Source organism: Artibeus jamaicensis, unplaced genomic scaffold (assembly GCF_021234435.1).
Source record: "Artibeus jamaicensis isolate MK-2021 breed Jamaican fruit bat unplaced genomic scaffold, CSHL_Jam_final contig_1998, whole genome shotgun sequence".
Lineage (NCBI taxonomy): Eukaryota > Metazoa > Chordata > Mammalia > Chiroptera > Phyllostomidae > Artibeus > Artibeus jamaicensis.
Window position 1 is genome coordinate 1885124 of NW_026521407.1, and position 13662 is coordinate 1898785.

The following is a 13662-nucleotide window of genomic DNA, read 5'->3' on the forward strand; positions in this document are numbered from 1 at the left end:
GGTGGCTCCCTGATCCAACTATTTAGGTGTCATCCTTGCTGTCCCACATTTCCCCCACCCCCCATCAATTGCCAAGTCCTGCTTATTTTTCTCCAAAACATCTTCAAATCCAGCCCTTCCCTTCCTCCTCAGGCCTCCCTCCCAGGTCAGGCACTAACTTCCACTTCACCTCCTGACAGTCTTATCTCCCATCAACCCATCTATCTTCCTTGCAGCCAATCTGTACAGCTGCCTCCCTGCCTCAAACTCTTAAAACCCTTCAATGGTTCCTCTCTGCAGGGGTGAAGTCCAAGTTCTTTAAGGAGCGTCCCTATGATCCGACCCTTCAACCTTGGTCTCTTCTCTGGCCAATCCATGCCTCATGCCTTTTGCTGCACATGGGCTGGACCACCTGCAGTGCCCTATGGAGTGCCCTCTGAAATGCATATTTTTGAGCAAGGGCCCTGCATTTTCATTTTGCCCTGGACCCCACCAACTATGTTGCCAGTCTTGCTGCCTCTTGTTCCCTGCACCCCTCTTGCAGTTTGAGGCCTCCAAAGCTTTGTCTGTACAGTCTCCTCGACCCGGACCCCCCCCCCCACACACACACACATCACGCCTCTTTCTGTAGCTCTTCCTTTAAGACTCTGTATGTATTATGTTTGTGGTGCCTCCCTTGACCCTCTTCCCTGTCCTTTCCTACCCTATCGACATGTAGCAGGTGCTCAATACATGTCTATTAGATAAACTGAATAGGAAAGCAAAGTGTGACAAGTGCCAAAGAAACCTACAAAGTACAAGAAACAGTAAAATGACACAAAACGGGAACAAGGCATTTTTAATGGCCTCCAGGTCGCCCCGTCGGCGCTAGGACCCTGCCTGCAGTAACGCGTCTGTGCGTGGGAGCTCCAGGTGGCAGCGACCAGCTCTCGCGCACCGCCTGCCGTGATCGCGCCGCCACTGCAGCCCTTCCTCGGCGCCCCGCCCTTCTCCGGGCTTGAGCCCGCCTTGCATCTCCCATTGGATGTCTCCCGTTCTCCCTCCCTCCCCGGGCTCAGCCATTCGGAGCCCTGGGTGGGTGGGGCTTGCGTCTGGGGGAGAAGCGAGCGTCCCGATTGGCTCTGAGGAAAGCGGCGACGTGGCCGGAGGAGGCTGGTTTGTGCATAAACTGAAGCTCTGCCACACAGGCGCTGGATTGGTGGTAGGCGGGGCGTGCTTGGGTCCTTGGCCGGAAGCAGAAGTGGAGGAAAGATGCAGGTGGGGAAACAGGAGCTGGGGAAATGGGGGTTAGCCCGCGACCCCTGGGCTGGGTTCAGTCCATCCATCCCTGACCCGCCTCCTCAGCCACCCTCCCAGGCTTGCTCGGCGCTCCTCCGGCTACTCGTTCTGGCTCCGCAGGGTGGCAGTTGTGCCCGTGAAATTAGCGCGCGAGTGGCACGCCCCTTCCCTGCACTCACGCCCGTTTGTCGTGTTTCTCTCCAGGACCATCAGCACGTGCCCATCGACATCCAGACCAGCAAGCTGCTCGGTAGGATGGGGTGTCCCGGCAAACCCATCTTTCAGGGGGAGTCCTGGCCCCTTGCCCCCTGACCTCAACAGCTGGGAGTCCTGATGCCCTAAGGCCCTTGTTAAATTGTTGGCCACTCACCCCGTTCAATGCCCCGCTCTGTGGCCTGGCCTGCCTCGTTAATAGGAACGGGAAGGAAACATACATAGTCTGCACCTGACTTGCGTTTTCTACTTGTAACATTTACTGCATGTGTTGTCAAACCTCGAAGACAGTCATCAACTAAGTGGCAGATCTGAAAGCGGAACTTAAGTGAAAAACCACTCTCCCTCTTTTCTATTTAAAAGCTTCCATCTTCCCTTGACTTTAGGAAGAAGACATAGAAGCAGTTGGAAATAAAGACCTTTTAGTGGCCAGGCCGTCTAGCTCCCTGCTCTCTGTATGTGATCTGCCTAACTCCTTCCTAGTTCAGGGCCAGGGAAGGATCTGTTCATTCTGACCCCTCCAAGGGCAAGTGCACAGCTCTGGGTTTTTTTTATTTTTTTATTTATTGATTGTAGAGAGAAGAAAAGAGAGAGAAACATTGATTTGATGTTCCATTTATTTATGCATTCATCGGTTGCTTCTTGTATGTGCCCTGACCCGGGATCAGAACTGGGATCAGAACCCATAGCTTTGGCATATTGGGACGATGCCCTAACCAACTGAGCTACCCGGCCAGGGCAGCTTCTGGGGTTTTTTTGTTTGTTTGTTTGTTTGTTTTTTTAAAGATTTTATTTATCTTTAGAGGGGAAGGGAAGGAGAGAGGGAGAGAAACATCAATGTATGGTTGCCTTTCGTGCGTCCCCTGCTGGGAACTGGCCTGCAGGAAACCTGCCTGCAACCCTGGCATGTGCCCTGACTGGGAATCGAACCGTGATTGTCTGGTTCGCAGGCCCGCGCTCAATCCACTGAGCTACACCAGCCAGGGCAGCTTCTGGGTTTTTAAACGTTCATTGGATTAATTGATTTGTTGCCAGTTTTGCTGTTTGACTACCTCATTCCTTTGCTTCTACTTCCATGACATCTACAGAATTTTTCTTTCTGAAAATTTTAAAGGAACAGAGCAGAGGGAGAATAATGGTAACTAGTGTGGGGCCCCAGTGTTTGGCCAGGTGGCGGATTTACTAACCAGGGCAAGGTTCTGAATTTCCCGCCCTGGGTCTTTTAGTCAGTCCTGTGCAGGGGCTGCTTAGTGGAGCTTCGTTAGCTTTGTTCAGATTGTCCCAGCTCTTTAGCTTACGTGCACTTGGTGCATGAACTTGCCATTGGTCATGAAAAACACAGATAAAACAACCACAATTCATCAAGGAATTGCTCTGTACCGGCTTCGTTGTTAGGCACTTGCCATTGTGAAAGTGAAGATCACTAAGAGTTTTTGAGTCCTTGCCATGTGCCAAGCACAGTGTTCAATGTTTTACCTACATTTTTCTGTACACTCGGTATCTTATTATCCCCATCGAATTTTTTTTAAAAAGATTCTGTTTATTTCCTCTGGCTGGTGTGGCTCTGGTTTGAGTGCTGACCTGCAGACAGGCCGCTGGTTCAATTCCTGGTCTGGGCACACGCCCAGGTTGTGGGCCAGGTCCTCCGTTGGGGGTCATGCAAGAGGCAACCCATGGATGTATCTCACACACCGATGTTTCTCTCCCTCTCTTTCTTGCTCCTTTCTGCTCTCTCTAAAAATAAATTTTAAAAAATGAAATGAAAATGAACTAATAAAAGGAATGAATAATAAAAAATGAAATAATAAAATTAATGAGTAATGAAAGAATGAAGTAACTAAAAACATTTAAAATGATCTTTTAGTTTATTTTTACAGAGAAAGGAAGGGAAGGAGAAAGAGAGGGAGAGAAACATTAATCAGTTGCCTCTCATACTCTCTCCGACTGGGGATTGAACCCACAACCCAGGCATGTGCCTTGACTGGGAATCAAACTGGTCAGGGCTTTATTCCCATTTTACATGTGCAGAAACTGGCGCAGAGGTTGAGAGACTTGCCCAAGAAAATTGATCATTGGCAGCCAGGGCCATCTGACCCACAGAGCCTAGCTCCCAGCTCTCTGGCACTGAGAAAAACATGCCTGGCTCTCAGCCACCCATGCCCTCTGCTAAAAACATAAGCCTCGGCCCCAATTCCAGGAGGTCGGCCACATCGGTATTTGCGTGCCTGGGGCGGTGCTCCACTGGTACGAACAGACCGGCGTTATCTAGTCTTTAGGGCACTGTCGGCATTAGGGGCTTTGCAGTTGTTCATCCACCAGCACTTGGCATAACCATCCTGTGTTTTCCATTGTCATGGTTAATCCCAGCCCTGAGGAGGTAGAAGTTGAACTGCACATCCTTTGTTGGGAAAGTTATAATTACCCCTGGAAGCAAAAATATTTTGGAGAATTTAGAGTGGTCACAAGTGCCACTTTGATGTTAGGACCAATTTAAAGTTTTCCTTTATCCCTGTGTCCAGGCAATTGCTCTATGAAGTCAACTTGCCAAAGTCTGTTTAGCCCCAAGCACCCCCTTGGGCCTGTCTATTTCTGTCTTCGCATGACCCCCATCCCTTAACCAGCATGAATACAACTTGTGGCCACTGTCTTAGCATTCGTCACTTGGATTAGTGATGGAATTTTGACTGTGTGACTGGGAGGGCTGTGATTTGAGTGTTTCTCACATAGACTGGCTGGTGGACAGAAGGCACTGCAACCTGAAATGGCAGAGTCTGGTGCTGACGATCCGAGAGAAGATCAATGCTGCCATCCAGGACATGCCCGAGAGCGAAGAGATTGCCCAGCTGCTCTCCGGCTCCTGTGAGTGCTTCGGGGCTGCATGACTGGAGCCCCCTCTTTCCTGGAGTGGTCTGTATCAGCCGAGCTGCTCCCCTGTTGTTTAGCCATGAGGCTGATCCCCAGACAAAGAGAGATTTTGTTTGGGGTGTAGATGCTGGTTTCTTCTGACACAAACAGATGCAGGGGAGAGCTGTACATGATGGGAGAGCTCCGCACGCTAACACTGCTGGCCTACATGAGAGTCAGCATGTGCATTGGCCAGAGTAAGTGGGGAAGGTACTGGGATTCTTGAAGCCTTTGCTCCGCCTTGCTTTGCAGACATTCACTACTTCCACTGCCTAAGGATCGTGGACCTTCTCAAAGGCACTGAAGCTTCCACAAAAAATATTTTTGGCCGGTACTCTTCACAGCGAATGAAGGCAAGTGTGGGCGGAGGGTGGTAGTGGGATCAGAGCTTCTCTGGTCTCTCGGAGGATCTGGCGGAGACGCCTGCATGGAATGTTTCCTGAACTTTCTCTCTGTCCCCATAATTTATGCCCAAAACAGCTCCTAGCCCGGGTTTACATTTCAGACCTGCTGCTTTGGGGGATTGCTCATTGGCGCCACACTCTTCAAATACAGTGGGTGGTCCAGCCAGCATTCCGAAGGACAAGGAATTTGTGTTTGATGCCATTCGGAGACTGGGAGAGCTTCCCCTGTTCGGGATCGAGCTGGGATGTGACTGCCAAGTGCAGCGCGGACTCACTTCCTGTTTCTGTTCTCCCTCAGGACTGGCAGGAGATCGTAGCACTGTATGAGAAGGACAACAGCTACCTAGGTAGAGTGGCCCCGGCTGGCATCCAGGAAGCCCACCCCCACAGTTCTAAGACACTGACTAGGCTTCTGGGAGGCACAGACTGGCAGGGAAGAGGCTGGGCTGTAGATGTTTGCAAGGTGGGAAAATAGATTCCACAAAGAGTGGTGGGAGGAGGAGGAGAACCAGGCAGGGAGCAGGTACTTGCCAGACCTGATCCAGCAGGTGTGCGTGAGTCCTCTATACTGACCTCTTGATACTGGAGCCTCCCCCCATACATACTCTGCACTACGCAGAAGAGGTCCTTGGGGCCGTATTGGGTGCCTGAGAGAGTAACTGAAGGGCTGATTGTAGCTCGGGTCTGTTTTCTAACAGTATAAATAATACTAATAATAGCTAGTATTTACCAAGCACCTACTAAATAGAAGGAATTAGGCTTGGTGTTTTATATGGATTCCCTGTCTTGGTCCTTATGGTAAATATTGTTGTCTTTGTGATACAGACGATTTTGGACTAGAGAGGTTAAATGACTGTCCTAGGTCCCACCACCAGGAAGAGGAGGAGCTTGGAGGCCACCCCATGCTCTTTGCCACCAAACTAGGGCCTGTGCGCACGTGCCCTGGGACATGCTTGCCTTATAGTGTGTGTGTCTGAAGTGAATTTCCTGGGCCCTTCCCAGTGGAACTCTCTAGCCTGCTGGTCCGGAACGTCAACTATGAGATCCCGTCGCTGAAGAAGCAGATCGCCAAGTGCCAGCAGCTGCAGCAGGAATACAGCCGCAAGGAGGAGGAGGGCCAGGCCGGGGCTGCCGAGATGCGGGAGCAGTTCTACCATTTGTGCAAGCAGTACGGCATCACGGTGAGTGGGAGGGGTCTCACTGAGGTGGGAAGGCACCTGGGGCCTCTGCCCGTCTTCCGGGCCCTACGCTTTTGCCTCCGGGTGCCCTTCTCAGCCTGCGGAGTCCTTTTTGCGCCAGCTTCTCCCCGGTCTTCGCATGTTTTCTTCAACCTATCGGGCTTCATTTCCCATGCTCTGGTTAGCCCACTTCTTCGGTCCTCTCTAGGGAGACAGCGTCCGAAGAGAACTGCTGGCCCTGGTGAAGGAGCTGCCGAGTCAGCTGGCCGAGATTGGGGCGAGGGCGCAGTCCCTGGGGGAAGCCATTGACCTGTACCAGGCCTGTGTGGAGTTTGTGTGTGAAAGGTAAGGAGGGCCTTGGCTTCTCGCTAGCAGGGGGAACCGTTTGCCTCTTTTCCCTGGCTCTTCTCTCCTCTCCATTTGTCTCCTTCCCAGATGATACCCGAGTTTTATTTTGCACACTTGAACCCACGGGGCTTTGCTCATCTGACCCTAGCGCCCGGGCCACAGCCCCCAGTTGGCTTCATGAGTGGGCAGCAGGCGAGTCCGCTGTGTGCTCTGTTGCAGCGCCGAAGTGCAGGTGCTGCCGATGCTACGGTTTGTGCAGAAGCGGGGCAACTCCACGGTGTACGAGTGGAGGACGGGGACAGAGCCCTCCGTGGTGGAGCGGCCACACCTCGAGGAGCCTCCCGAGCAGGTGGAGGAAGACGCGGTAAGACCATCTGAGGGGGCGCTGCCCCCAAACCCCACCCACAGCCCTCACGGCCTGAACTCAGAGTCCCACAGGACTAAAGGGTGTGTGTGTGAGAGGCTGGAGGCGAAGGGCCAGAAGGCCCTACCCCCTTATTTCTCTGGCCTTCTTGAGGTCAGAGTGTAGGTGAGTGCCGGAGAGTCTCAGCAAGCTGTTTGGCTTTGAACTAGGAACTCTTCAGTCCCATGAGCTCTCCAAAATGGGCTCGGGGGAGCCCCAAGATCTTTGGGGAGCTCGGAGGCCACCACTTGAAAACAGTGTGCTAGTACCCCCCTCCCTCCCCCAAGAAGCAGCTGAGTCCCGTGGGAGGGTGGGCTCCTTTTTCACACCCACCTTCTGTGAGCTGACATTTTTTTTCTTCCTAGATTGACTGGGGTGACTTCGGGATGGAGGTGGCTTCTGAAGGGACTGACTCTGGCATCTCAGCCCAGGCCACTGGCATCGACTGGGACATCTCCCTGGAACCAGACTCAAAGGTTAGAATGCGCCCTGGCTGGTGTAGCTCAGTGGATTAAGCGAGGGCCTGCAAACCAAAGGATCGCAGTTTGATTCCCAGTCAGGGCACATGCCTGGGTTGCAGGCCAGTTCCCAGCAAGGGACACACACGAGAGGCAACCATACATTGATATTTCTCTCCCTCTCTCCTTCCCTTCCCCTCTAAAGATAAATAAATAAAATATTTTTTTTAAAAAAAGGTTAGAATGCCCTCTCCATCCGTCTCCGAGGACTTTTTGTGGTTACTGCTTCAGTGAGAAGAAAAGTATTGTGTGGGCCTTTAAGGGCGTTGCTCAAAGCTCACAGCTCTCGGGCCAGGTGTAGTCCAGGGGGGGACGGAGGTCCCAGAATGACGTGTCAGAGTCTTGACCTCCTTTCTCCTGCTGTTTGGGGCAAGGCGTGGGGGCGTTGGTGGGTGGTAGCCCTACCAGCAGGGGTGAGGGTGGCAGCATACATTGTGCCGTCTTCGCCACTCACCTCGGGGCTGCATGTCCTTCATGCAGTTGAAATGTGTGGTTGTTGAGCTTATCCAGGGCTTTGGTTTATCTCGGCTCCCTTTGCTGGGGAAAATTCTGCCAACACTTCTGGGGTTCTTTGCTCACCACGCAGGAAGCTGGGGGTGATGGGAGAGACTGGGGAGACGATGCTGCTGCTTTGCAGATCACAGTGCTGGAAGCTGGAACCCAGGGTAAGTGCACCATCCCCTGCCCAAAGGCCCCTGCGTCTCTAGAAACAAGAAAAAAATGCATTGCGCAGGCTGGACTTCTCACGCATTTGAATATTTTGATGAGGGTGTGAATGCAGGGGGACAGAGAGTCCTTAAAATTAAGTCTAGAAACTCTTGACTTTTTAGAGACAGATGTGGGTCAGCCGTTCTGGTATCGGGTTCCAGGAATGCTGATAGGCTCTTGAGTCAGACCGCACCCGTGAGAGGCTGTAGTAGTGATGTGAGCCACTAGAGGGCAGTGCAGGATGACACTTCACCTCCCACCCTTGGAGCCGGGACTGGCCTTTCCACTCCTCTGAACCCAGCTCTGGGGTCCTCAGGCTTGGGGTTGGCAGTAGCACCTGGGTAAGGCCCAGACGGTTTGGGAGAGACTTCCTCTTTGCGTTGGAACAGAAAGCGGCTTTAGTTCAGTGAATCCATGTCCATATTAACCCACCAGGGCTTCTCAAACTTGGGTTCAGAGGGTCTCCTCCAGTTCTTAGTTCCTTTATCATTTCTCTGTCTCTTCCTGGCAGCTCCGGAAGGTGTTGCCAGGGGCTCTGATGCCCTGACCCTTCTCGAATACCCTGAGACCCGGAATCAGTTCATTGATGAGCTCATGGAGGTACTTTTCTGCTCTTCGAGAGGTGTGGGGCGGCCTGGCACCAGCGAGGGGGGCATCGCTCCAGACACCTGACCTGACTCCTCCTGTTTCTGCAAAGGGTGCCAGAGGTCTCCTTGTTCTGGGACAGGGACATTGCATTTTAATAGGATGCCCCCCATTTAGTCAACGAGTATCGTGCCCTTTCTAAGCCCCGGGCAGTGCCTGAGGTGCCAGAGTTCAGCAGGGAGTAACATAGTCGAAGTCCTTGTCCTCCTGGAGCTTATTTATGTTCTAGTGGGGAATGCGGACCAGAAACAAGGCAAAGTAAAGTGTGCAGTACGGTGGGTGTCGACATACGTGCCGGGGAGGGAAAGGAAAGCCGTGAGGGAGGTGGGGGTTGTTGGGCTGCTGTGTTGGGTGGTCAGGGAGGGCCTGGTAGCGAAGATGAGCAGGAAGTCAAGACCTGCAGGGTGCAGAGAGAGCCATGCCGAAGTCTGGCCAGAAGCTTTTCAGTCAGAGAGAGCACTTAGGAAGGCCCCGAGACTCGAGTGAGTGTGCCCTGCACACACTCTGTGTTTGATGAGCACGGAGGCCTGCGTGGCCGAGCCAGGAGCTGGTAGGAGTAAAGGAAACCGAGCGGCGATCTCTGAACTTGGGCTTGTACTCTGAGTGAGCTGTTGGTGGCTTTGAGCGGGTTTGGAGCCACACGACCTCACTTGCGTTTCAATACTGTTCCTTCGGCTAAGGTGTGGAGCGGCCTGGAGTAAGGAGCCAGCGTTCTTGGGCCATCTTTGTGGGAGTGGGAAGCTGGGGGCCGGCTCTTGTTTCTCTCTGGGTCTGGTCCCTTCCCAGTGGCCTGATGGTTGGGGAGAGCTCGTGAAACTTCTTGTCCTCACCAGTTCTATCCTCTTTCTGCCCAGAGAGTTCCCTCCTGGCCTCCATGGGAAAGGAGGGTAAGAGGGATCGAGTTTCCGTGGTTGAATAAGAGTGACAAGATATGTGGCTGGGCCCTGGCTGCTGTGGCTCAGAGGGTTGAGTGCCAGCCTGCTAACAGAAAGGTTGCTGGTTCGATTCCCCGTCGGGGCACAGGCCTGGGTTGCGAGCCAGGTCCCCAGTTGGGAACATGTGTAGACATTTCTCTCCCTTTCTCTCTCTCCCTCCCTTAAATGAGTAGAATCTTTGCAGTAGGTGCATGGAGAAATGTGGCTGGTTCTCAGATTCTTTTGAGCCCTTTCTTTTTCCAGGGCTTTTCAAACATGGGTTCCATGCCCCAAGTCTCCTTCCTCCCATGGAGAGAAAGTACCTTTACTGGGGCCGAGAAAGCCCTTGAACCTCTGCACTCTTAGTCGTCTGATCCACAGGCTGGGAGGAGGCAGCGGGGTCTGGGGCCAGGTGGGGCTGAGACGGGGGACCGGAGGGGGACCACTCAGGCTACCCCCAGCTCTCACATTGCAGGCGGTGAGTTTCTAGCAATAGAAGCATTGAGAAGAGAGAACCCCTCCTCACCCGGAGTCTAACCCTTACACTTCGGTCTGCATTTTGAGCAGTTTGAGGGCCTAGCCTCTGGGTTGTCCTCTTGGTTTGAACCAAGTCCTCCTTGGTCCACAGCTCGAGATCTTCTTATCCCAAAGAGCGGTGGAGATGAGTGAGGAGGCCGACGTCCTGTCCATGAGCCAGTTCCAGCTGGCACCAGCCATCCTGCAGGGCCAGACCAGAGAGAAGATGGTTACCATGATGTCAGTGCTGCAGGATCTGATTGGCCGGCTCACCAGCATTCGAATGCAGCACCTGTTTATGATCCTGGCCTCACCAAGGTCTGACTTTCCTCTTGACATTGGCTGTTCGGGGACCTGATGCAGGGTTCCGCCATCTTGAGCTGCACCAACCCCTTATAGTGTTCTTCTCCATGACCCCTTAGACCTCATTCCATGACTGCGTCCCAGCTGGGCACACAGATTCTCTGTGGGGCGAGGCGGGGTGATTTGATGTTTGCAGGAGTGGTAACCCTTACAAAAAAGGGTAGAAGGCCGAGACCAGTCGGGGGTTTGGTTTCCGGAGCTGCATTGCCCCAGCCATTGAACAGGAATGCTCAGGATGCGCAGTTGCCCCAAAAGCTCACCTGAACGCCCTCCCTGCCCAGGTATGTGGACAGAGTGACCGAGTTTCTCCAGCAAAAGCTGAAGCAGTCCCAGCTGCTGGCGTTGAAGAAAAAGCTGATGGTGCAGAAGCAGCAGGAAGCACTTCAGGAGCAGGCGGCTCTGGAGCCCAAGCTGGACCTGCTGCTGGAGAAGAGCAAGGAGCTGCAGAGGCTGGTAAGACAGCAGAGGGAAACCCCCACAGGGAGGGCCCCCAGTTCCTGCAGAATGTGGCCTCTCTGATCCCCGCCCGCTTGGCATCGCTGTCTTTCAGATCGAAGCTGACATTTCCAAGCGGTACAACGGGCGCCCCGTGAACCTTATAGGAACCTCTCTCTGACACTCTCCACATTCTTCCTGTTTGTCTCCTGAGCCTTCGGGAGGCAGCTGGGGCAGCCGGGGCTGCTGTCCTGGGGCCTTTCCCGACAGGAGGCCAGGCCAACTGGAGGATGGAAAGTCACGGGCTGGAACCATCACCCAGGTGGTGACCTTGGCATTCACTGTACTCTCTACAAGAAGCTGTCTTGATGGGCCCTGTGGCCTGTCAGCCTGAAACCAGCTTTCGCTTCTTCTCGCCATCTAGTTGGACTTAATAAAAGAGCAAGAGACTCTGGCTTCATTCCTGACACTTACGGCTTCTCTGGGCCTGGAGTTGAGGCCTTGCACCTGTTTGCATGGGGTTCTTGATCCCCATTCCCACAGGGAGCCGGGTTAGGGACTTTTCCTCTCTGGGTGTCGGGAGGACCCAGATTAGTGCCTGCAGATGGTGCAGCCAGGGGCCCTGGGGTAACCGAGTGGGTTGGGCCCCTTTCTCACCACAAGGCCCAGCGTGTGGCACTCGTGTCAGGAACCTGAGAGAAGCAGTCAGGTGGCAGCCTCGCTGGAGCCAGCAAAGCCGTGTCTCCCTTTTAACCACAGCTCACCAGCAGGCAGGGGGAAGTGCGGTTTGGGGAGGAAGGGTCTGACGAACAAGGTGGAGACAGGCGTTGTCACCTTCACTGGCTGCCTGTCCACTTCCTGCCCGTCACCTCCTGCTCTGTGATTGGGTAGAGCCCACCTCAGGATAGCACCCCTCTCCCAAGCCACCCACCCATCTCCGTTTCCCAGGAAGGGTAGGGGTTGGGGGTGGCCGGCAATTCGATTTTAATTTCATAGCAGAGCAGTTGATTCATGGCTCTTTGTCGCTGGCGTTGACTCCCGTAATGACTTTCCATCAAAATGAAAAGTGGAGTGACACCACTCATTATTCCTGCTGCTTGTTATCTCAGTTCTGGGGAGGGCCGCCCCTCCCCGCCGCCTCTCAGCCGTCCCGGACAGTGAGTGATGGCCCCTATTAATCACCGACCCCGCGGACTCCGGCGGACACACGCTCTCCGAAGGAGAGAGAGATAAGGCAGCGGGAACTGCTCCGAGCTGCTCCTATCAATTAATGTCAGCCCGGCGCTTCCCCCCAATCCTTGCCCGTTCACCTCCTTTTGGGGGTACTGGGGGTTGAAATAAAAAGTCGGAATTGAAAGAGGAAAAATATTGGTGTGGAATGTCGAGGTAAGACCGTCCTTGGAATAGAAGATGGTAAAGGGACCTGCGTGGGCTGCATCGTGCCCTTGGCCGCTGTGATGGCGCTCGGCCTAGGGAGCTGCCTGTGTCTCTTGGTCCCTTCCCCTCCAAGAGAATGGCTGCTGCCTCCTGCCCCACCTGTTCAGCTGCCAGCTCCGTTGGCCTCTGGCCTCCCTCTTGCTGCAGCCATCAGCTCAGCGAGGCGTGCTGCCCTTGCCCACGCTAATGTCCCTCATCCAATCACCAGCTGTTACCCAGACGCTGTTGCTTACTGGGCATAGAGCTTTAGGGAGAAGCCCTGTGGGTCATGTGACCCCGCAGGCAGGGTCGGCCTGAGAAGCTCTCACTCCTGCCCTTCAGAGGAGCAGCTCACCTGCCGCCTCTGCCCTGCTGAGGGCCCACGGAGGAAGTCGTGCGGGCTTGAGGGCTGGCCATCTGTGCAGGAAGGGAAGTGGGTTTAGGTAGAGAGGGTTTCTCAGCAGATTTTGGCCTCCTTGGTGAACGGTGTGGTTAGGGAACACCTCTTGCAAAGGGATTGGCCCATTTCACCGCTTATCTGGTGAGAGGAAGGCCCACCTGACCCCTGGGCTGATGGGAGTGTTTGTTAAAGGCCTTTAAACCTGCACCGTTGGGTTTGCTCTCCAGAACCTTTAGCCCCAATTGCCTTTGGCCTTGTGCTTCACTTCCTGAGGCCTCTTTCCCGGCTGCCCTAGAGCCCTGAAGGTGCTGCCTGGCTGTTGTGTCCCAAGGGGGACGGCAGCAGCCCTGTGTCTTTCTGACTTGCTCCCAGATTGCCCTCACGTCACTCTGACAGCGTTTCAGTTCCTGCTCCTTTCTCAGAATCGCCTCAGTGGTGGCGGTGAGTGCTAACTGAGTTAGTACACACAGAGCCCCCAGAACAGGGCCGGGACAGATTGAGTCCTCCCTGGACCAATGTGGACTTGTACTTTCGGTTCCTGGGGGGATGATAAGGGCTCTTCAGGCTTCTCTAACCTGCCTTCCTGGGAGGGAGGAAGGGAGGGGTGAGCACCTCCTCATGGAGCTTAAAGACCAAGTTTTGAGCAGTCAGGTTTTTAGGATTGAAAAAGAAATCAGGGAGAGAGGGAAGAGGTGGGCCAAGGTCACACCCTCAGAATGTTTAGGGTGATGTGAATTTGTTGCCAAGAGCACATCCGATTTTTTTGGTTAACTTTTATGCCACCACGTTGCAAAGACAATTTAAGGCTCTCCCTGCTTAGATAAGACTCCTCACCTTACCCACTTCAGGGAAGGAAGCAGAGTCACCTCAAAATCCTCTCCCCCTGCCCCTGCCCTGCTCAGTCCGGCCACTGCCCGAGCCCCACCCATCTCCGCTCCAAGGAAGCCTTTCTGCCTGCAAAGAGTGTGGCTTGGGGCTCCCTTGACGGTCAACAGAAGGAGGGTCCCCTGGCGCCACAGCCCGCAATGGCTGATGGGGAA

General features: G+C 54.0%; 1 protein-coding gene across 1 annotated transcript; it reads left to right on the forward strand.

The window, feature by feature from the left end:
• The first annotated feature begins 1134 nt into the window (after positions 1 to 1134).
• Positions 1135 to 11273, forward strand: CDK5RAP3 (CDK5 regulatory subunit associated protein 3). The gene is made up of 14 exons (XM_037149959.2): positions 1135 to 1236; positions 1462 to 1507; positions 4198 to 4329; positions 4627 to 4727; positions 5077 to 5125; positions 5781 to 5959; positions 6165 to 6301; positions 6524 to 6668; positions 7073 to 7183; positions 7812 to 7890; positions 8445 to 8533; positions 10121 to 10326; positions 10653 to 10824; positions 10922 to 11273. The coding sequence occupies exons 1-14, from the start codon at positions 1231 to 1233 to the stop codon at positions 10985 to 10987; spliced, it is 1518 nt and encodes a 505-aa protein (XP_037005854.2). The 5' UTR covers positions 1135 to 1230; the 3' UTR covers positions 10988 to 11273.
• The last annotated feature ends 2389 nt before the right edge of the window (positions 11274 to 13662 follow it).

Bases quoted from the DNA above. Each gene is read 5' to 3' on its own strand.
- CDK5RAP3 (XM_037149959.2), top strand. The intron at 6,302-6,523 runs GTAAGGAGGGCC...GCTCTGTTGCAG, and splicing joins GTGGAGTTTGTGTGTGAAAG to CGCCGAAGTGCAGGTGCTGC. The intron at 7,184-7,811 runs GTTAGAATGCGC...CTCACCACGCAG, and splicing joins CCCTGGAACCAGACTCAAAG to GAAGCTGGGGGTGATGGGAG.